Source organism: Macrosteles quadrilineatus, unplaced genomic scaffold (genome assembly GCF_028750875.1).
Source record: "Macrosteles quadrilineatus isolate MER2022 unplaced genomic scaffold, UCM_ALF_1.0 Scaffold_8__2_contigs__length_117827958, whole genome shotgun sequence".
Taxonomy (NCBI): Eukaryota; Metazoa; Arthropoda; class Insecta; order Hemiptera; family Cicadellidae; genus Macrosteles; species Macrosteles quadrilineatus.
In genome coordinates, this window is record NW_026542601.1 from 30489341 (window position 1) to 30512298 (window position 22958).

The 22958-nt window shown below is 39.2% G+C and overlaps 1 protein-coding gene across 1 annotated transcript; it reads right to left on the reverse strand.

The window, feature by feature from the left end:
- Nucleotides 1–3601: 3601 nt before the first annotated feature.
- On the reverse strand, nt 3602–21971 carry LOC128999781 (uridine 5'-monophosphate synthase-like). The gene is made up of 11 exons (XM_054426454.1): nt 21691–21971; nt 19380–19640; nt 18820–18942; nt 18136–18247; nt 17510–17658; nt 12785–12918; nt 11808–11896; nt 10501–10620; nt 9879–9995; nt 8711–8892; nt 3602–3890 (listed from the first exon to the last, which is right to left on the reverse strand). Exons 1-10 carry the CDS (start codon nt 21829–21831, stop codon nt 8717–8719), a joined length of 1422 nt encoding a protein of 473 aa, XP_054282429.1. The 5' UTR covers nt 21832–21971; the 3' UTR covers nt 3602–3890; nt 8711–8716.
- Between the last annotated feature and the right edge of the window lie 987 nt (nt 21972–22958).

Genomic DNA, 22958 nt, shown 5'->3' on the forward strand with positions numbered 1-22958 from the left:
TATCAATTCAACATACAACAGTAAAATGTTAAAGTTTGAGTAAGTTAGGTTACAATCCATTTTATTTTATATTTACTTTCATTGTCACATAGTGTTTAGTTTTCAAAACAATAAAAAAATCACAGTTACCACAAAGTTTCATAGTATAAAATATAAATTCTATAAATAAATATATATTCAAGGAATGTAAAAGGCACATAAGGTTTAATACGCAACACAATTGCTTGGATATTATAAACTAAAGTTAACACCATTAATATTTATTTACTCTACATTATACAGGGTGTCCACATTCTGGAAAGTCAGGGATAGTCATGGAAAGTCATGGAAAAAAATTCTGGTCATTGAAAGTCATGGAAATAGGCAAAAAGTCATGGAAAGTCATGGAAATCCCCAATGATGGATGGATTTCAGGGGTCCTTTCAATGATCTAGTCGGCCGTAACCCCGACTATTGTAGCATTTTTCTGATTTTTTCATAAATGTACGACAATTCAATTTATACAGTTGTCTTAGTTTATAGGTTTTGAGTTTGTATTTAGTTCATTGTTGTACCTGTTGTAAGCCATTGTTATCTGTCAATACATATTTCAGTATTTTCTGTCTAGGCAGTATTATTCAAGTGTTTACGGTATATTATAATTTTCGAGTAAAGTTCGTGAGTCATGGAAATCAATGGTTAATGGTCATGGATAGTCATGGAAAGTCAGGGAAATTAATGACAAAATTTCTGTGGACACCCTGTTATACAATGGAAGACTTATTTCGAACACACCTGTACTACATAAACTAACAAGCGTTTTTAATCTGAGCACTGAAAATTCAACAAATGATAGTCTAACAGTCGTGGTTACATTCTATATTTATCTGAAATCATAAATCCTATCAAATGTTCTAAGCAATAACTAACAAATTTGTATTCACACAATAGATTTAGCTAGAATTACTTTCATTTCAATTTATTTGCAACTAAAACCTAATGGGTTAATGTGTTTTTGGTCTTTTACTTCCTGGAACTCATTCTTCAGGTGAGTTCATTGTGAACCCTTCCTTTCTCCTTAACACATCTCTTAACAGTTTTATTTTTGTGCATTCACTCGATCAGTTTTGAGATTTCATTATGATTGACACAAACAACGAGTATGTTGTAAACATTTTTTGTTGAATATTCTGGGTTGTTGAGAGGGTAACCAGCTTGCTCTCAAAGACCATTTTCCTTTTGTTCCTTGCATTCTGCAGCCACCACAAAAAAAAAAAACAATAAACCTTTTTCCCCTCCTCCTTTTAATCCCCTCCAATTTCCCTGAATCCAAAAAGAAAAACCTGTAATCCTCTCTAGGCTTCCTGCAGGTGCCCTTGAAGATACAATATACAAAATGTGTTGCTTTGAAACAACCTCCTGTTTTTTTTTTTTTTTTTTTTTTTTTTTAACAAAGGTGTTCTATTCAGATCCATTGCCACTGAGAAATCCTGATAACTATCAGTTACACTAGCTCCACTCACATTGATTTTGGACGGTGTTGCGCTAGCCTATATACATATAATTATTCATAAAATTCATCCCGTTTGACAGCTGATCATTGTGTACAAGCCCATTTATTCCTTTACGCCTCAATTGGAATTTGTTCGATCAAACTTTTATTAACCATCCAAAATCAATGTATGTGTATGAGATGACTTGAGTGGAATATTAGAATATAAAAAGACAGAGTGTTGAAATAAAAGTAACTGTGTTGTATTAAAAATCAGAATAGAAAAAGTAAACAGCATTTATTTTGATAATAAACATTTAGGTTGCTATGGTAACAACTATAGCTACATATGTTCATTACATTCTCCCCCACTTAATTACTGGAGAGCAAAGTCCTTAAGATAGGACGGAACCTTGCGTTGTCTGGAAGGACGAGTTAATTTATTTTCTTTTTGTTCTGTGGCTTGAGGTCTGTCTAGATTTTCTTCCCTTAGAGTACCGTCTAGTTCTGTTGGATTGTTTGAATTTGATTCAGACTCTGGGTGGATCTCTTGTGGTGGTGCTTGACAGTCTATAATAGGTATCCGTCTTGGAACAACAGAACTACCTTGTTCGTTGTGTGTTGTAAATGTAACTTTCTTCTTGGATACAAGAGTCGAAATCAATTAATTTATGTGTCGTTTTAAACTTCGTCCGGAATCCAATTCAACAATGTAATGGTATTGACCTAATTTTCTCTTTGCTGTACCAAACTGCCATATGTCATTATTTCCCAGGTGAATTCTTGCCTGAACCCGCGGAACGAAACATACAAACTTTAAAGAGAAGACTTATTGCTGCTGCCGATGATCCAAACCCAATTTACTACAACAAACCAGTATACCGTTTTGGTTTTGTAAGACCTAGAAAAATGGATACCAAGAAGAATCTGTTGGACCACTACATTGAAGAGGATTCCATTAATCCCTCTGAAGATGCTATTAAAGTTTTCCTAAGGCTGAAACCAACTCTCATTGAAAATAATGTTATACAAGTGTTGGATGCTAAAACTTTACTTTTCAAAATGCCTCAAGAATTTATGCAAGCACGTAACAAGCTGAATATGGCAGATCATTACAAGTATTCCTTCTCACATATATACGAGCTGAACACAACCCAAAGTCAGATATAAACTGGTTGTGTTGCACCATTAATTAAGAACCTGTTTAATGGGCAACACTGTCTACTTTTTACCTACGGAACTACAAATGCCGGGAAAACTTTTACTGTACTAGGTAATGAAGATAATCCTGGAATCATCCCTCGCACAATGACGACAGTGTTCAAATCAATATGTGGAAAAGAGTACAAGAATGATCAAATAATGCCTGACAAGTACAACTCGGCCATAGAAGTTACCGAAAGTACTCTGGCAGCAGACAAAAAATTCAAAGAAGAAATTTTAACATGGAGCCACCGAACGACTCAAATGGATTCCAAACTTCACAAAACCAACAGCACGGTTAGATCAAGTGTTAATGAAATATTTGGAGAGTCTGTGTTCAGAGAAATGCAGAAATGTTTAACCAATGACACGTCCATTGTTCAGTATGCATCAGAATCAGATGACCGATTTTCTGTGTGGGTCAGTTTTGCTGAGATTTACAATGAAGCAATTTACGATCTGTTGCAACTGCAACCTGTGACTCCCAACTTCAAACGAAAACAACTCAAATTGGGTCAAGATAATCACAAGAATTATTACATTAAAGGACTAAAACACGTGTTTGTCGGGTCGGAGGAGGAGGCGTACAAAGTATTGATGTATGGTAAGACAAATCTCCAAGTGGCAGCCACTGGGATGAACACTAGGTCCAGCAGGTCTCATTGTATATTCAACATTAAACTGATCAAGAGTCCTAATGTGGAACACCCTGAGCGAGTGGTGGTTAGCAGCTTCGCTATGCAGAAAAAGACTCTGAATGTTGGTCTTAGATTGAAGGAATCACAAAACATCAATTGTTCACTTTATGTCTTAAGTCGTTGTTTTACAATTATCAGAGAGAACCAGATGAACATGGAGAGTAAAATGATCCCATCCTCGTCGCCAACTGAGATGACTTGAGTGGAATATTAAAATATAAAGACAGAGTGTTGAAATAAAAGTAACTGTGTTGTATTAAAAATCAGAATAGAAAAAGTAAACAGCATTTTGATAATAAACATTTAGGTTGCTATGGTAACAACTATAGCTACATATGTTCATTACAGTGTACCTAGCGTATAACATTCAACATCGTAATGTCAGGGTATCCTTAAAAATAAAAACTACAGTAAATAGTCCTTTTTAACTAAATATACTAACAACGTTGTTCGCTGTCAATGGAATGTATGGCACGGAATGTATAGTGAACTCACAGAGTCTTCTGTTTGATAGTCTCCTGAAAAAAGTGTTTTGAATTAATCACTAAGCACAAACATATCAACCGTTATGGATTAGATAAAGCATTATTATACTCAAAACATGTTATAACAAATGTGCACATCTACGCTAAAGCTTCTCAATAAAAACAAAGTTGATCAGTAGCCAATTGAAAAGATAATTACTAAGCATCACACCTTTTTAAGTTAAAAAAAACACTTAATGACGATATCAACTCTCAGTACACTCTTTCAGGACCAGGAGTAAAATGTCAGTTGAAAAGAGCATCCATGTAAACATGAACAAACTGTATTGTTAAAATAAATGTACTATTGGTATTTGTGAATAAAAAATACACTGTTTACACTGTACTATAACCAGAGTTTGGTTTGGAGATTAATTTCTTTGATTTTAAGGCCTAGAAAGTCTAGTTATATCCAGTACTTGATTTGCAGAGGATCACGGTGGAACAGAGTTCCGGTAGCTCTCTTTCGGGGGAATAAAAATATTGGCATAAATAGGTGTGACGTACTTTTCAACACTGAAACATATAACACTAGTTTACATGCCAGGTTTAAGTACCACGTGCTATACAGCACATTTAGTTTCCGGATAGGCCTCAGTACGGAGATTTGGGTTGGCCTTCCAGGGTTCGCGTCAAGATGTTACTTTCACGCTCAGCCGTGCCGTCGCCTTGGCTGAGGTTTACCGCGTCGGAGATCTCGAGCACCTGGTTCATCACACAGATGTCCCCGTAGTCCGGATTAATCCTCACGGACCGGTCACTGCCCCTTCCACCGCAGTGAGACGTGGTGGCCTTCCATGGAAGCTAGTCGCCACCCCCGAAATCGTTATCGTGTTCAGCACACGACATCCAGCCAGGCCCTTGGGTTCTGCACACCAAGTATGGGTTGACTCCGTCTGCCGTTGTAGCCTGGGGTCCACTGTCGCCCTACTGTCGTCACAGCCGCAGGCTGAGGCTAATTCCGCCCCCCACTCGTCGTAGTAGGCTGGGGCTCATCCGGCCTCACCTGGCCGTCGTTGCAGGCTGGGTCTGTTGTGACCACCGTCGATGCTACCGCAGACTCGGGTCATACTTCCCATCCTTCGCCGCTGTCGTCTGGGCATCTGGTTTCTCACACAGATCCCTGTCGGTGCTGTCGTATGGGAATCCGGCTCATCGCACGGACCCCTGTCTCTGCCGTCGTATAGGTATCCTGTTCGTTGCAGGAATACCTTTCGTTGCCGTCGTTCGTTCGGGCGCCATAAATGTGACGTACTACGTGGGGGCATTGGTCCCTGCCCGTAGCTCGTGCTTGTCGTCGTATGGGAATCCGGCTCATCGCACGGACCCCTGTCGTTGTCGTCGTCGTATGAGTGTCCTGCTCGTTGCGGGGACACTTCGTCGATGTTGTCGTATCGTGAGGATCCGGCTCATCGCACGGACCCCTGTCGTGGTCGTTGTCGTATGGGACTCCGGCTCACCGCACGGACCTCTGTCGTTCTCGTCGTCGTATGGGAATCCGGCTCACCGCACGGACCCCTGTCTCTGCCGTCGTATAGGTATCCTGCTCGTTGCAGGAATACCTTTCGTTGCCGTCGTTCGTTCGGGCGCCATAAATGTGACGTACTACGTGGGGGCATTGGTCCCCTGCCCGTTGCTCGTGCTTGTCGTCGTATGGGAATCCGGCTCATCGCACGGACCCCTGTCGTTGTCGTCGTCGTATGGGAATCCGGCTCACCAAAAGGACCCCTGTCGTTCTCGTCGCCGTATGGGAATCCGGCTCACCGCACGGACCCCTATCACTGCCCCTTCCACCACAGTGAGACGTGATGATGACCTTCCATTGTCGTTAGTCGTCATCCCCGAATCGTCCCAGGAGAATCTGGTTCCACACACAGATCCCAGCGTTGTAGCGGTACCTGGGGAGCTCCACCTGCCGCTGTAGTCGGGGTTCGGATCACCCACCTAACGTCGCAGCTACTACGCCTTCACTGCAGGCTGGGCGTCCATCGTGGCCCCAATCGAGACTACAGCCGGTAGTCCTCGTCCCCGTCGGTCTCCGCCGCCGTCCTGGGTGTCTGTCTGGTTCTGCACACAGACTCGTGATGTCGCGGTACCTTTAGCTTAGCCGACTCAACCCGCCACTGTAGCATAGGGTTCGAGCTTACCCGTCGACCACGGCTACAGGCTGAGGTGTGTTCCACCCCCCCCACTCGTCGTCGTAGGCTGGGGCTCTGCCATCCTCACCTGGTCTTCACCGCGGCCTGGGTTTTCCAGCCCGCGCGCCCTATATCGGTACTACAGCCGGGGAGCCTACTCGTACGTTTTCGTCGCTGACGTCCTGAGTGTCCGGTTTCTCACACGGACATGTGTCACTGCCCCGTCCGCCGCAGTGAGCTGCGTGGTGGCCGTCCGTTCGTAGTTGTCGTTTGCCACCCCCGATGCGAGCTACTTGCGCCCTTCGCATGTAGTCCTCGGGGATCCGGTTTATCACACGGTCCCGTGTCACTGCCCCGTCCGCCGCAGTGAGTCCCGTGATGGCCGTCCGTTCGTAGTTATCGTTTGCCACCCCCGATGCGAGCTACTTGCACTCTTCACATGTAGTCATCGGAGATCCGGTTTATCACACGGCCCCGTGTCACTGCCCCGTCCGCCGCAGTGAGTCCCGTGGTGGCCGTCCGTTCGTGGTTGTTGAGTGCCACCCCCGATGTGAGCTTCTTCTTGGGTTTACACCACGCCAAGATCCACCACAACGGTTCAACACTCGTTGGGTACACGTTGTCCAAGCCCCGGTTGTCTCGCTGACCGTTGTTCTCCGTTGCAATGGTTGGTTTATCACGCAACCACTGCCGCTGGATAATCAATCGAAGAACACCAAAGCTGGCCAACGGCGTGATGTGAGTTCCTCTGGTTGGTTTATCACACAACCCCAGCCGTTCGAGGATCGTAGTAGGCTAGCTGACTTCTCTACGTCAATCTTCCGTCCGCTAACAAGTCGCTGGTTCCAGTGTCGTGAGTTGGTCATCACTCCAGGTAGGTTTAACACGCTACCGCAGCTGCTGAAGTGTCGATGAACTCCATGGTCGTCACCAAAGGTAGGTTCAACACGCTACCACAGCTGCCGAAGACACGCTGAGTCCACGCCGACTCGCCAGTCCCAGACCATAGGCCAACGTTATCCAATTCGCACCAAAACAATCTCATCACCTGTCGTAAACTCATAACACAAGAGATTAATACACATACTAATCATTAAACATGAAATAATACTCACAGGGTTAGTCACGGATTCTCTCACATGACACTAACCAAACATCGTTAAATAATCAGAGATTATATCACCAGACAGACTGAATATAAAGTGCCTTGTTACTTAAAACGAAAATAGCTAAAGTTGGAGGCCATTCCAACGAAGCAAACAAACTCCACTATTAATAAAGTAACTAAGGCCGAAACGAACTATCCACTTCTGGTTTACATTAATCTCTAAAATTCGTTATGGCAAACACATCGTTAAAACCATATAACATCGTAACACACAGGCCTAAGGCCACTACTACCAACACGCCATGCGTGCCGATCGGGACGTGCTAAACTAGCACAACTAACTATAGTAGTCACTGGCTACTACTAATAATTTCGTATGATGAGATTAAATTGTTTTGGGCTTACTAAAATGGGTAAAAAATACGCTGGCCTCGTAATATTTAATCGTTACGTTATGGGTTTAACACACCATCGTAATCAAGTCAACTTTGCCTAAGTCCATTGGTTTAACAGGAGTGAAAATATAAAATCTAGTAAAACAGATTTTAAAAACTAGTATTTTACACCCTGGCAATAGTTAACTCGGTTTACCGTATATCTATTGAAATATAAGACTTACAATTTGACTTGAAGTATCACGCGAGTTAACTATTACTTCACCAATGAACTATTACGACGATCTCGGTACTCTACTTTAGTACGTAGTAAGACCTCTCGAGTGTTCGTAGTCGTGGCTGGTGAGGAACTTTCCTATCTCGTGGCTGGTGAGGAACTTTCCTAACTCGTGGCTGGTGAGGAACTAACTTTCCTGCTTGCCGTCTGAGGGTTCCTCGGTTCATCCCTCTCGCTCCCCTCTCTAGCAAAGTAGGGGGCTCAGCTGATCTGGAACGTTTGCTTGCTGTTTGCTAACCCGAAAAAAGCTAGCCGGCCGCAGTCGTCTGCAGCCGCCAACACTCGAGCTCGTTGTTGTTGTTGACTGTAGGTTATGTTGTGTTTGTTTCACACGACAATGAGTTTTAACTTCAAGTTGTCGGTTTATATTACTCACACCGCATTTCCTCACGTCTTTGAGACGGATTATTGGCCTAAGGCCATGATCTGCGGGTTTACTAAGTGTAGAAAGTTTCTTCGAAGTACCAAGCCGGGTTGAGACCTAGCTTGCGAAACACATCGCTGGTGAGTCAATAAGCTATAAAACACTGTATAAGGTTTATGCCACGCTCATACAGTATTAATAACTCTCGTTCTACACTTATTTAATACCAAACACAACAGTGTATCATGCCTATACTTTACTGAAGATGTTATAACTAAGGTTAGCCTTCTAACCTATAACCTTAGTTAGGGCTGGTAGGCTATGCCTAGGGATAGGCTAGACCTAGGAGTAGGCTAGTTTGACCCCCCCTCAAAATAGGCACGTTACATAGGTACAAATCACATTGAATAGGTTACAGTTCCATTAGCTCATTTTTTACAAATCGAGCACTGGTTCTATCAGTAGTGAATGCAAAAAATGTATAACATGGTAATGGGTTGTATACTGTAGTTATATTTCTATATAGGCCTACCTCAGTCTACTGTTTGAGTCTCTCCTGCAATGCGTCCCACAGCTGAGTCTGGTATTGACGGGCAGCTGCGGTGGGGTTGTCGCCCCGCACCACTCCTCGCCCCACCACAGCCAGATCCGCACCCTTGCTCATCACAACGGCTCGGGGGGAGTTGTATTGCTGACCAAAACCATCTGCTGCTTCTGTAAGAATATATTCCTATTACAGTACTCCCTCGATAATCCAAAAACCACTGGAGGGGTGACCGATCACTGAAATAATAAATACTCGGAATTCTTCCTTGATTGATACTAGTGCTATGTCCATACCAAAATTTACCGATTCTTGATGATGATGCAACTTTTTGCTAATACCACACTAATAGGGTGTTTTTCAAGTCAATACCAAATTTAAGCAGCGATGACTAATTCTACCGAGCCATTTCAAATTCAAACCCTTCTAGAGGTATCTAAGGATGTAGGTATCTAAATAATTATCAAAAAGAAAATTGTATTATAACTTGAGGTGTGACGGCCTGGGATTTTCAATCAAGCCGGGCTCGAGGTAATATAAAGATCACCTTTCGCGGTCGCGGAGACATATTCATCGCTTTACGTGATCACTGCAAAACCCTAAATATCTTCCTCAATTAGAGAAACATCATCACTGTCTTCTGCAGTCGCAGAAAAATCCTGAATATCTTTTAACGGTAATAGAAACATTATCATCGTCTCCCGTCATGGAAACAAAACACTAAGCCTCTCCCGTGGTCACAGGTACATTATCGTCTGCGGTCGTGTAACCATCAACATCTTTCGTGATCGCTGCAAAACCCTGAATAATACCTGTGGTCACTGGATCATCATCGTATTCTACGATCAAAATAATAAAGCTCGATTCTTATCATTAAGGTAAGTCTGCAATAAACCCTAATTGACCAAAGAACAAAATCCTTAAACATCAAGGTAGTCTGTTCTAGTTTACATTTCTTTATCCCTAATATTGGAAAATTCTGCCACAAAAAAATTATCAATAAACCAATTGAAAAAAAATGTTTGTTTGAGTTTCAACAAAATCGGTGACTTTTCGGTCCCTTCCTAGAAATTATTGTATTCAGTGAACTTGCAGTGACCAGTAGACAACGTGTAGAAACTTTAGTTCGTAAAATGCTCTATTTGTTTGCACTCACCAGCCAACGAGACTCCAGGTGTAAGTTGTACAAGGCCTGGTGACACGACGACATCGGCTGACTGGGCGACCAATCCTGCGACCAGCTTGGGATAGGCGCCCGCCTGGCGCATTACACCTACAAACAGGAGTGTGAGTATCAACGTTACAAGTTTAGTAGGTAATATAAGGTTAGCAACAGCTCATCTATCAGATGGTCGTCCGTTTGATCTTGAACAAATCAGAAGCTGTCCTTGATATTTGGAACTTTTAGTAAATGGCTAAAGAATCAGCTGATATTAGAAAGCAGACGAACAGCTGTAATCGATTCTTTCACAATTCACACTCTTCTTCTTCTTAAAATGCGCACTCTGATGTGTTGGTGTTCTATGAATTGATTCAACCAATCAAATCAATTCTGATAGGTTATGTAAGTTATGTTTATCTACACTATGGGCACTTAAACATCATTGTAACAAGCATCAGTTATGAAATTGGTTGAAACCAGTGATTTCTGGTGGTTTTTTAATCACATTGAATAAGCTAACCAGTTTAAAATTCATTTACAAGTTCCACAGCTCATCATCGACAGGACCATAATCAGATAACTTATCTCCATTAACTCTTGTGAGAGGTGGACTCACTCTTGGTATATTGTGGTGTTATAAGGTTGCCAGCACAACTCAGTTGGGCGACGAGAAACACTCCCCTCGGCTCTGACAACTTCGCTGCCTCCGCCTCGATAGCACCTAGTACAGCGTCACCTGAGACAATATAACTGATCAGTATTACAAGTAATTATAAATTTAATGACAAATATTGAGAACCTACACAGGAAATCAATGCTTAGAGTTCAGAGATATTCAAATCTAGATATATAATCAAAGTTAGTGTTGCTTCAAACAGGTTGCCCCAACCACATAGTAAATTAGTAATGACAATTGTTAAACTCAAAGTCCTTCAGTTACATAACTCTTCCGGGAGTAATCCCCACTTTTATTTGCAGGAGTTGAAATTACAGTAGTAGACGCTCACTAATCCGGCCCGTTAGAATTTGCATCAAAAGGAAATGGTTGGCTGTCAGTAAAAAATGCCATGTTATTGTGATTTTTCCTTATTTTAGTAGAGATATAAAAAGCTAGAAATAAAAATAAAACACCCCTGAATGAAATTGAGTCAATCGACATCTACTGTTTGTTCCTGATGTCTGCCAATCGCTTCTGTAGCAATTGCTATCGACTCTTCGGATATGGCTCTCAACTCTGTCAAACGCACTAACATGGCTCGGGATTGCTTTAAAAAAACTGTTTGACCTTGCTGATGGAAAATTGGCTTAGACCTATGCCAAATTATTGAAAGAGCGTGTCTATCAGATGCCAAATTAGCATGCTGTTACTGTACAAGCAGTTCAAAAAGATAATTGTTCCTATTTGATTCACTGTCTCAGTTCACCACCACAGTTAAATTACTGCAACTCTAGTCCCACTTGGAGAATCCTATCATCAGTACAAAACCAATTTAACAAATAACTCTCCTAACCAGGAAGTTGCATACCAAATAATGCTGTTCTATGGAAGATAAAAGACCTTTTATTGCCAAAACCTTGCCCAATCCATATTAGACAATAATTAAACCAGTCGATCAGCTAGTAAACGGTATATGCAAGGAAGATAGTTTGTTAAGCAAAATTCAGAAATAAACCTGCCGAACAAATCCCTTTCTTAACCACTCAAAACCCATAGAGCTAGTCCGCAGGTTAAAGCGGGGGGAAATTATATTGTTTGGTTGTGAAACAAATTCTTCACAATAATTAGGGTTGTAAATGACATCATGATAAGCAAGGGGTAAAAAAACAGGCATAAAACGTGAATCTATTGTTATTGATAACCCTTTTACACTGCTCAAATTAACTGAAAATCTAGTTTTGGACAAAAGTTTTTTGAGGACTTACCAGGAAGGCCATGAACGGTTACGAGGTCAGCCCACGGAGCAATAACTGCATACTGAAGCGCAACAGTGTTACCAATATCAGCAAACTTTCTGCAAAAGCCGCAAATGTGTAGGCAACCAACATTAAGTGTTTCTACAATTTGTTAATTTTAAAAAAGCATAAGGTTTTCAACGTAAAAGGGATCAATATCAACCCTCCTTTGTTATTGATATGACTGGGCCTCCAAGCCTTAAATTGATTAAAATATCAAGTTTATTTCTCAAATAATTAAATATTACAGAGTAACGAATTAAGGATCAAAAAACAGTTGAGAAAAATAATCCCTCCATTTCGTATCTACAAGAAATGAAATATTAAAATTTATAGGCCTACAGTACATTTTTTTACTTTTTACAATAAGGAAGAATCAATAGATACCATGAGTGACGGCACGGGGGAGCCAGAGGGGGGAACGGCCCCTCCCTGAGAAAAACAAAATTTAAAATTGCCTATACTCTGTAATGTTTTAAACAGAATGTGAATGTAGCAACAAATAATATTTAAAAAATAAATCTGTTTTTTGAAATGTGTTTTTTTTTTTTACATTAACTTTGTGTTTTTGGAGAAGGGATTTTTCTTACAACACCTGGTAAATAATACTGGTTTTAATTTCCGGCAGCATTCAATTTTACTTATTTTCTCTCAATCCTTGGACCCCATTGGTCCGTTACTTTACCACACTAGGCGGTAAGCAATGCAGTTAAGTCAATCTTTTCGATTCTTAAAAGTGAATTGAAAAGACTAGTTTAAAAAAATATGTATGTAAAGAATATTAACAGTGTAGATCTCTTTGAAAGAGTCACACAATACATTGTTTTTGTTTACCATAGAAATAACAACCCTCATCATTAAACTAAATGTGTATCGATCATTTAATTATTTGTATAGGTTAATCTATCTAAGTGTAGGAGAGATTATAACTGAGGGGTTTTCCTTACCTGTCTTCCATGACCAGGAAGTTATAACGCTTTGCAAGTTCTCTCAGCTTACTGCCAACATCTGCCGTCCAGTCGGTTACGATGTCAGAATGTGTCTTCACGACAGCTGCGTGTGGACCAACCTCCTCGGCTATCTGTGAGAATAAAAAAACAAAAGTTGTTAACCAACCAGTCATTGTTGGCAAGAATGTAACGGGTATTCAAAGTTGAGACTAAAATAAAAATAGACCTATTGTGGAAAAATGACATATCGAATAACTTAAATATCTAAAAAACTACTTGTCCTATCGAGCTCAAAGTGTTACCAGATAAAATCACATGAAATTCCCTAACTTGTGTTAAAAAATCAAAATGATCGGACAAATTTGAGAAATTAAGTAAAAAATTTAAGTTAAAAATATTAATTTACAAGGTCCGAACAAAAACCGCCATGACGTTGCGCGGAGCAAAAATGACCAAGAAAATAGTCCGAGACAAAAAGGCAATAAACTCGTAAATTACAAGTCTAATCAAAAAAAGTTAAATCAGGTAAAAGTGATAAAATATGTTTCTAAAGACGATTGTATAAATTTCATAAAGAATAAATAAAAAACTATAAAAAAGTGTAGGAATGGTTTTTAATTTGGCGGTTATGGCGCGAAAAAGATGGAAGAAGTGGCAAATAGTTAAAGTTATTAAAGCAAATATCTCGAGAATTACAGGTCCGATAAAAGTCAAATTCCAAATTAAAATAGAATGACTTTTACATTTTTCTCTAGCTATGCTGCAAAATTTGTAACAACAACTAAAAAATAAAGTAACATGCGTTTTTGGAAGGCGGGTAGTTTGTGGTAACGGTAAAATCGGTCATTGCTGAAGTAGCCGTGTAACAGTGGGGACCGGAGCTGGTCTCTTGGTAGTCAGCATAGCATCATACTTCGTACATACAAGTGGACCTACAGGATGCATGAACATCGGGAAATTTTGATATAAACGGAGTATAAGTTGTTGAAGGGTGAAATTGTGTTAGGCTGGACTAACTTAGGCCATTGAATGCCATGAATACACCGTAGACTTTCAATACAAAAAAGCGGATAAGTACCCAACTTAGTGATTTAACATTCTCAATATAACAAAACTTACTCTCATCATATAACTTAATAAACATTTTCTATTATTAAATAATTTTACAAAGGGCTCAGTTCAGTTATGGTTCAGTAATGTGCCAATAAACATGATTATGATTATTATGATTATGATTATGGATAGGTACTGCTAATCAATATTTTAAGAAAACAGTAAATTAGCCTAGGCCAAGGACGAATTACTATCTTGATGATGCTAGGGTGTAGGCCTGACGATAGTTTTTAGTGGAGAGTATTTTTCATGTATGTATATAAGTAGTATTAATAATGAAATAAAATAATTTTTGTAAACAGGTGTTTTCATTGACTCAGCCTAGATTCACTAGCTTCACGATGAACCCATAAGTCTATCACATCTTTGAAATTAAAGATGGGACTTCCCTGATTGTAAGAGAAACTCATGTAACTACACTAACTCTTTTATTTAAAAAACTTTAAAAAAAAGGTATAATGTAAAATTTAAAGTAGGCCTAAGTTGAGAAGGCATAACCTTATAAAAATAAAGGTATAGGTCACAAGAAGGTGTTTAAAAATCCAAGAATAATGACTATAAATAACAATTCTCTAAGACTGCACAAATTTTGTATGGATTGTAATTGAAAGCGAAATAATTTTAACTGTTTAAATCTCCATTGCTGAGGCTAGGTCATCAAAAGTAACACACGTGTTATTTGGTAGGTTAAATAATGAATAGTTTTTGAATTTTTATTTACTTAGTACTTTTAATTAGTAGCTAAAATAAACTGCCAGATAACAAGAGGATCTGGATTGGTGCATAGCTGGATCATCATGAATGAGTCCATTGTAGGAATCTTTGCTAAGTTAAAGTTCAAACAAAGTTTTATAGCCTACATTTTTACCATTGCCAGCAACATAGCTGTTTAAGTTTCACTAAAGCCCCCCATACACGGGCGAGCATGTTCGCGAGCATGTTGGCGAACATGCTCGTGAACATGCTCAGCGTTGTCAACAGACGGACGAGCATGCTCCCGAACATGCTTGGTGTTTCCAAGTGACGGACGAGCATGCTCGCGAACATGTTCACGATCATGCTCGTCGCTCGGTAGCGGTTCCTAGGCCTATTCTTGCTTTTCTTGTGCTCTGTGACAGTCAAGTTGTGTGTATTTAGCCTACTCCTGTTTTTTTGCTGCAATTACAGCATTTAGTTTTTTTGCAACATACGCATTATTTCTTAGATATAAATCAGACTCGACGTTCTGTACCCACGAGCACCTCAGCTTCCACATATTATCCGCACAGGATGGCCTTGGAACAGTTCCTGGGATAACAGCTATTTGTGTAATAGCTTCACTGTATATCTGTGTTGGACCCGATAGTTGTTTTCTTTTCAACAGTTGCGAACTGTGCATTGTGATTTTGTAAAGGTGTTTATTATTTACTTACTGTTTGTTTACTTTTGACTTGAGCTTTGAGCTGCTTGAAAAGGTGTTTTACGCCACACTACATTATTTTGACGAACTTCCCACGCAAGGATTTAGTCCAGAAAACAGCTGTTTGCCGCCAGCTTATTCAAATGGGGTTTCATTGCGTACTACTGTACTGTACAGTAATGGGTTTTGCCGGACACCAATCAGCTGATAATACTATATTTAGGTGGCAATGAATGGTTATAAACAAAAACATAACCTCTCTTAGAGGTTATGACTAGTGATTTTTAGTCCTTTAGTTGGTGAAAATATATTAGGATTCGTACAGATTTAGTAGTATGGCGTAAACTATCGTACGTAACTCGTCCAAAATGTGTGTACCGGACTCGTATGGTACTCCCGAGCTCGACTTCGTCTCGCACGGGAACGACCACACTCGTCCGGTAAACACTTATTTTCAGGACTAGTAACGTAATATACTATTATGATTATGAAAATTAAAGTGCTGTGAGTGTAATGAAGATGATTTGTTATTAGGTATTGACAATTAAATGTTTTGCGTGCATGAATTATTTATAAGGTTTTAAATGTTCGCTTAACCTATATTTTTCGGATTCTTCAAGAAAGAGTGATTTAGGTTAGGTTGAGTTGTGTTTATGTGTGAATTTGTTAGATTGTAGTTTTGGTAGTGGTAGGTCTAGGTTTATTAAATTTTAAGTTAGTTGGGCAGTTGGGCCTTTCAGTTGAGTTTAGGTCTAAGTTTAAGTTATTGCCTTTGAAAAAGTTCAATTAATAACACAACTCAACCTAACCTATTATGAGGAATCCGAAAAATATAAATTAAGTGAACATTTAAAACTTTGTAAATAATTCATGCACGCAAAACATTTAATTGTCAATACCTAATAACAAATCAGCTTCATTACACTCACAGCACTTTAATTTTCATAATCATAAAACACCTTTTCAATCAGCTCAAGTCAAATTAAACAAACAGTAAAGAATGAACACCTTTACAAAATTACAATGCACAGTTCGCAACTGTTAAAAGAGACAACTATCTAACCAGGTCCAATAAAGATTTACAGTGAAGCTATTACACAAATAGCTGTTATCCCAGGAGCTGTTCCAAGGCCTTCTGTGCATGTGGAAGCTGAGGTGCTCGTGGGTACAGAACGTCGAGTAATAGGGGCGATTTATTTTTGGCCGATTTTGTAATTGGCCGATCTGAAAATCGACCGTGTGTGCCAGGCCTTAAGTTATCGGATTAAATTCATTCGCTATGGTTTGAAAATAATGTTGGTTAAAATTCCATCGTTGTGCAATAACATTTCTCGTAGTTTTGCTCATTCTAGCCTTTCTTAGAATTATTTAATTGTGACAAATTACTACAGAATTGATTGTACACATTTCTGTAATACTGTTATATACAAATTGTAATTAATGTATCCTCTATTTTGGAAACTCCTTTAAATTTCGTATTTATTGCGTTACAAACACAAATAAATATTTATTTAGCTTCTGTAAAAATTGATTCTAAATCTATTACTGTAACTGGAATACATCAGAGTATCAACACCATGATGATTACAAGTGCAATCTGTCTATTGCGGCTACTTTGAAATGGCGGTAACGAAGTAATCGTTTGGAATCGGAACGGTTACTTGTAATGAGTCCACGAGTGTAACTGGAATCATAGTAGCGGCTACATCGATGGAATCATTTAGCCTATCTCTACCCAAGTTGCAGCAGCGAACATGCTCTCGAACATATGGTCGTCCCCACAGACGGGCGAGCATGCTCGCGAGCATGTTCGTGTTCGGGCTCGCCAAGTCCGACGAGCCGAGTGCCGAGCCCAACATGCTCGCTGCGACGGATCCCACACACGGGCGAGCATGTTCGTCGCCAACAACGTCACGAGCATGCTCGCCCGTGTATGGGGGGCTTAAGGAATTGCTGGGGTTTGGCGTATCTATGACCTCTGTGTGTGTTTTCTGAAAGGGAATATTTCAACTACATTAGTGTGCCAAAATTATAAAATATAGGTACTGGCCTTAACAGTTAGTATAGGTCTATCTAATTGGAGAAAAGAGGTTTCTTACTCATACTTTCAGGTTCCAGGATAACATGATTCATGTTTTAGTATTTTTTATCTATTCATGATGTATATGGCATGTTGTGTGGGAATGAATAAGAATTATTTGGATTGGTACCTTGAGCAGTTGCGCAGATGATGTTACGTCAACTGCGACACACAGCGGACTCTGTTTGTCGTTGATGATGCGCAGAAGTCTGGCAGCGATGGAACACGGAGCAGCCTCGGCTCTCTCCAACAACGGCATTTCTATCCGCGACACTAGGACTGAAAGTAGGTGAAAAAGAGGTTAGGATAAAGTTGAAATTGTACAAGGCCACTAGACGGGCATCAGATTTTTTTGTGTTCTTAATTGTGTATCCTTGATGATGATAAGTTGTATTTATGTGTATTGACAACACAAATGGTTCAAATAATTGTACAAGAGGACAAGGCTTGGAAATGGAAATATTATGTTTGTATTGAAATTATAAGGGTTTGATTTTCTACATAGGCCTACCTTCAATCTCTGTGAAACAGACAAGAAACTTATTTTTATCAATAAAAACAACTGGAATTTCCTGTTCATAAGATGGGAAAACTGGACCATCTTTCTGGACCATATTAACTTAAATTAACATAAATATGCCTAACCCCGCAGCTTTTAAATGGTCATCGTCTCCTTTGAAATGAAGGAAACAATTTTCTTAGTTGTTTATTGAATTCACATCCAAACTGAATCAAAGCATTTAAATTTTCACTCACTTTGTTTGATTGGCTCGCCTCTCGAGTCAAGCTGGTTGGCAGAAATGTACGTTCGGATCTTGTTTATCGTTTCATCATCAATCTTGCCAGCAGCTCGCAAACATTTGAGTAGCTTCAACAAAATTACTTGACACTTGTCAGGTAAACTTCTTACAGTAGGCTACAAGTCAGTTGTACACATACTAAGCTGAATGTTTGACAATAATAATGAGACATATTCTTCTCTACAGTGCTAAAACCTGCACTGTAGACAAAGATGCAGACAGGAAACTAATTACTTTCAGCTAAATAAAGTTAACTTGCCACTATTCATTTTGAGGAAAAGTACTCTCATATCATTAGCCTATATAATTTAAGCCAGAGAATTCCACATTAAGTGGCTCCTAAACATTCATGGACATATCTACATGGTGAGGTAATACCCAAAGGAAATTGTCAGTTAAAATAGTTGTCAGTTATGATCAGAGTTGTCTGCATCCTTATGTTTGCTTTCGTGGTATATTTATCAGTCTATAATTCTACTGAGTGAATCGACAAACTTACCGCAAGGTTATTAAAATAGCCTAGGATCGACTATACTGTAATACTTAAATTTTAAAGAATATTTACTTGCAAAAATCTCACACTGAAAATTTATACATAGTCTTTTTTTTCGTGGTTGGCAAAACTATGTAGCCTAGGTACCTTAGTGAGTGTGAGAAGGGGTTTCATCACAATCCCCTGCTTCTTGAGGTTCCCGGAGCCACCTTGTTCTCTGTCAAGAACTACAATGGTATCTCGTACCTCCAGACCTTCTCTTTTCAAATCCTTGAAAACAAAGTTGTATTATTCGCCTTCTAGTAAGTTTCTTAAGCATAATTTAGGGCCTAATCAAAACGTTACCGGAAGCAAGCCTTTATTCTGTTGTAAGCAGAGGCAAAAAGTGCTTGTCTGAATTTTATTTTTATATAATTCATTGCCAAACGATTTATTTTCGCTTTCATTAAAAATCTTTGCATCTAATCTTCAGGATTTTAAAGGTAGGCCTATAAAAAAAGGCTAACCTACCATACCAACTTTTTTTTTCGTAAAAAAAAGTGATTTTAGTAAAACTCATTATTGCTAGTTTGTACTTGTCAATCACAATTCTACATCCTTAAACACTAAACAATATTTAACTATGGGTAGATTTATGGTTGTATTTCACAATTGGGCCTAATGCACCAAAGAAGTTATCCCACTGGTCAAATAATAACCTAACATACCTCTACAGTTTCCAAAATGCTTGAACCAGTTGTGACAACATCTTCAATAATGATGCAGCGATCGCCTTTGTTGAAAACTCCCTCAACAAGTTTCCTAGTTCCGTAATCTTTTGCCTCTTTCCGACGAATGAGCATTGGCAAGCCGGCATTGACTGCTATTATTGTTGCCAGCGGTAAAGCAGTGTAGGGAACGCCACAGAGTACATCACATTTTAAGCCTTCCGCTTGAATATGGTCCCAAAGCAGCTCTGAGAGTAATTTCTACAAAGTTAATTGTAAACATTATTTGAAATTCATAAAATAAAAAGTAACAGGTCACAGATTACATGCCCAACAGTCAGTAACTTAGTGTTCTATATTTCCTGTGCCTTGTTCTTCTACTGGGTGCTTTTTACTGTTGTTTTAAGTAGTTAGGCCTAAGAGCCTTGCCGTCTAATTTAACCTGTTTGCAGTAAATTCCTGGAAGAGGTATAAAAGTCTTTCTATTTCAGTAGGCCTAAATTAACCCTTCTCGGACAGGCGAAATCGTGACATAGAACGGGAAAAATTTTTAGGAAAAAATTAAAATGAATTATCTTTATTTGTGTTTTGTTATCCAAGTATACATAAAATAAACACAATGGAACACTTCCTACTGTCAAAGTAATATTTTACTCGTTTTTAACTACCGTAAAACCGTCTTGACCCGGACAGGGGTTGTTGACCCGGACACCCATGCGTGCTGATTTCAAAATCGTCACTACAAACTCACCTGACGAGATAAACACAAAATGAATGCGTTGGTAGAATCACCACAACATAACCTAAACAGCTGTATGGGCATCGCAGGGCTGTTTGTATTATTTCGTTCATCAGTAACAGGTTTACCAAACTGCTTACTTTTTGCAAAAAAATAATCTTTGTCTGACTAAGGTCAAAGACGTCTAAAATATATATACCAAAACACCGAAATCAATACTAAACTATAGTAAATTTCATCGCAATTAAGAATACGTTTGTTCAGTTCATATTGAGCAATTACGAAAAAAAATATTCTCAAAAAACATAAGTCAGTCTTGACTCGGACAGCACGGCAGACAAACTTTTTCCGCCTGTATGCACCCATACAGTTGACAGCTACGATGATTTCCCGTGCTAATGTTCTGTTCCCGCTTAATTTCATTGTTTTTCATTGGTTTTTTATCCTTGTCTACTTTATTATTAATTTTTGTTCAATATAGTGAGATTAGTTCGTACACTGTGTTATTACTCTATGCTACCCCCCTCCTACCCCTCCCCTAACTCTAAAATATTTTCCAAAGTGATTCATATTGTAGTAAAAAGTTGCTGGTTACAATAACATGTCCGAGTGCGGACTGTAAAGGTTAGTTTCAAAGTTATAACGTAGTTTAGGTTAGTGTCCGGGTCAACACCACTTTGCCTGGTTGACCCGGACACTTTTATTTTATTTTTTTTCTATTGTATGATAGGTAAAGAGGGAAGTTTAATACAGGAATAGGATAAATGAAACACGCTAAATCGAATGGTGATTGTTTCATTTTAATATCTTAACCTATAACTGAGCAGTGGCCCAAAAACCATAAAATAGTGTCCGGGTCAAGACGTGATTACTGCAAATATATCCGCTATCCGTCCCCGTATGAGTAGAAAATCAGCGGATATAACTGCCACCCGTCTTTAAAGATATGACCATGACAATGTTAGGCAATAAATAAAGAACATTAACTTATGTAAACAACAAATAAAGACAACGAAGTGTTGAACACGAAACGTCGAGGGGGGAGCGTAGGAGAGGATGGGGTGCGCAGGAGAGGGGGTGGCGCGGGAGAGGGGGTGGCGCGGGTGTGGGGGGAGTGTGGGAGTGAGCGCAGCCATGGAAAGAGCAGGAAAGTGGCGCCTTGGTACCGCGAAACATCTGGTTACTGCTCAAGCTTCTGCCAGTCTGTCTGAATAGAAGGCAGATATATCCGCTTCCCGTCTGGAACATCAAAACCATAAGCAGATATATCCGCCACCCGTCCTTTATCGCCAAAGACTTAGGCGGATATATACGTAACCCGACCGGGAAGGGTTAAGTTAGTTATCAATAATTTTCCCGTGACAATATTGAGAAATTTTACCATACACAGGTCTACCAATAGGCCTACTAAATAATTACTGCCGTGCCATAGCAGGTCCAGGACCAAGACCTAGTCTAACTTAGTGTAATTTGTGAGCTAACTTAAGGTACTGCAACACATTTTTATTAGAATAACTTAGGTGATAGTCTCAGGCCCTTCGTCATTAATATTGACAATAAAGTAAAACTCACCATAATTTTAGGGTAAGAAATCATTATTCTAAGATCAAAATACACTGGAGAGTTAACCCCTACTTTCATTTTAAAGTCACCAAATTTAACAGCACCAATATCGTAAAACTGAATGCACAGATCATTTAATTTGGACTCCATCGTTGAAACACAAATATATAGCGTATTAGGTAAGGGACTTAACAATTGAGAAAATTTATGTAAAATAAAAAATAGGCCTTTCAAGAATAACAACAGAAACGAGGAAAAATAATGCGAAAATCTAAAGACAACCCTGCGGATAATGCTATTGCTGGGTTCACCACCACAACAGACCAGTGTTGCCAATCCCTTTTTGGCAAATTACCCTCAGTCCTGCCCAAAATTACCCTCGAATACCCTCGAAAACCACCAACGCCGCAAAACTAGAAGTTTTTACATTACTGGGCCCTGTTTCGAATATAAATTATTGATTTTGTATTGGAAAATCGAATAGTCAAACAATTTACTAAATTTAAGTGTTGAAAATAAACAAATTACAAGAAACTGATAGAATAATAATTATTTCCACTCGAGTTCTGCACCCACGGGCACCTCAGCTTGTGCATGCGCACTGCGCAGAAAGCTTTTGCTGCTCTTGGAGCACTTTCCGAGGTAACTGTTACTTGCACTTCTGCTTCTGAATTCTGATGTGTATTAGCTTCTCACAGCTTTCCTGTGAAACTGTAATCTAAAAATTTCACACATAGCTCAACCTAACCTAGGCCTTTATTAACATTCACTCTTTCTCGAGGAATCCGAAAAAATAGATATTAAGTAAACAGTTAAAACTTCACTTCGTAAATAATTCATGCATACACATCAATTTGTCAATATAGTACTTATTTAACAAATCACTTTAGCTTCAGAACACTCAATGCTCGTAGCAATTTTCATAAATCATAATATTGACTTTCATTCAAGCAGCTCAAGTCAATTAAACAAACACCGGAACACCTTTCACATTTACAATGCACAGTTCGTAACTGCAACTGTTGAAAACTACTATCTAACCTGGTTCAAGAAAGATATACAAATAGCTGTTATCCCAGGAACTGATCTAAGTTCCAAGGCTTTCTGTGTAAGTGGAAGCATATAGATGCCCTTGGGTACGGAACGTCGAGTATACAATTAATTTACTAATAGATCGTACAAACACTCATAAATCATGTATCAGACGACTGTGCAACACATTCCATAGAGAAATAACAATTATGAACATAAATTAATTATTATTACTGTATTAATAT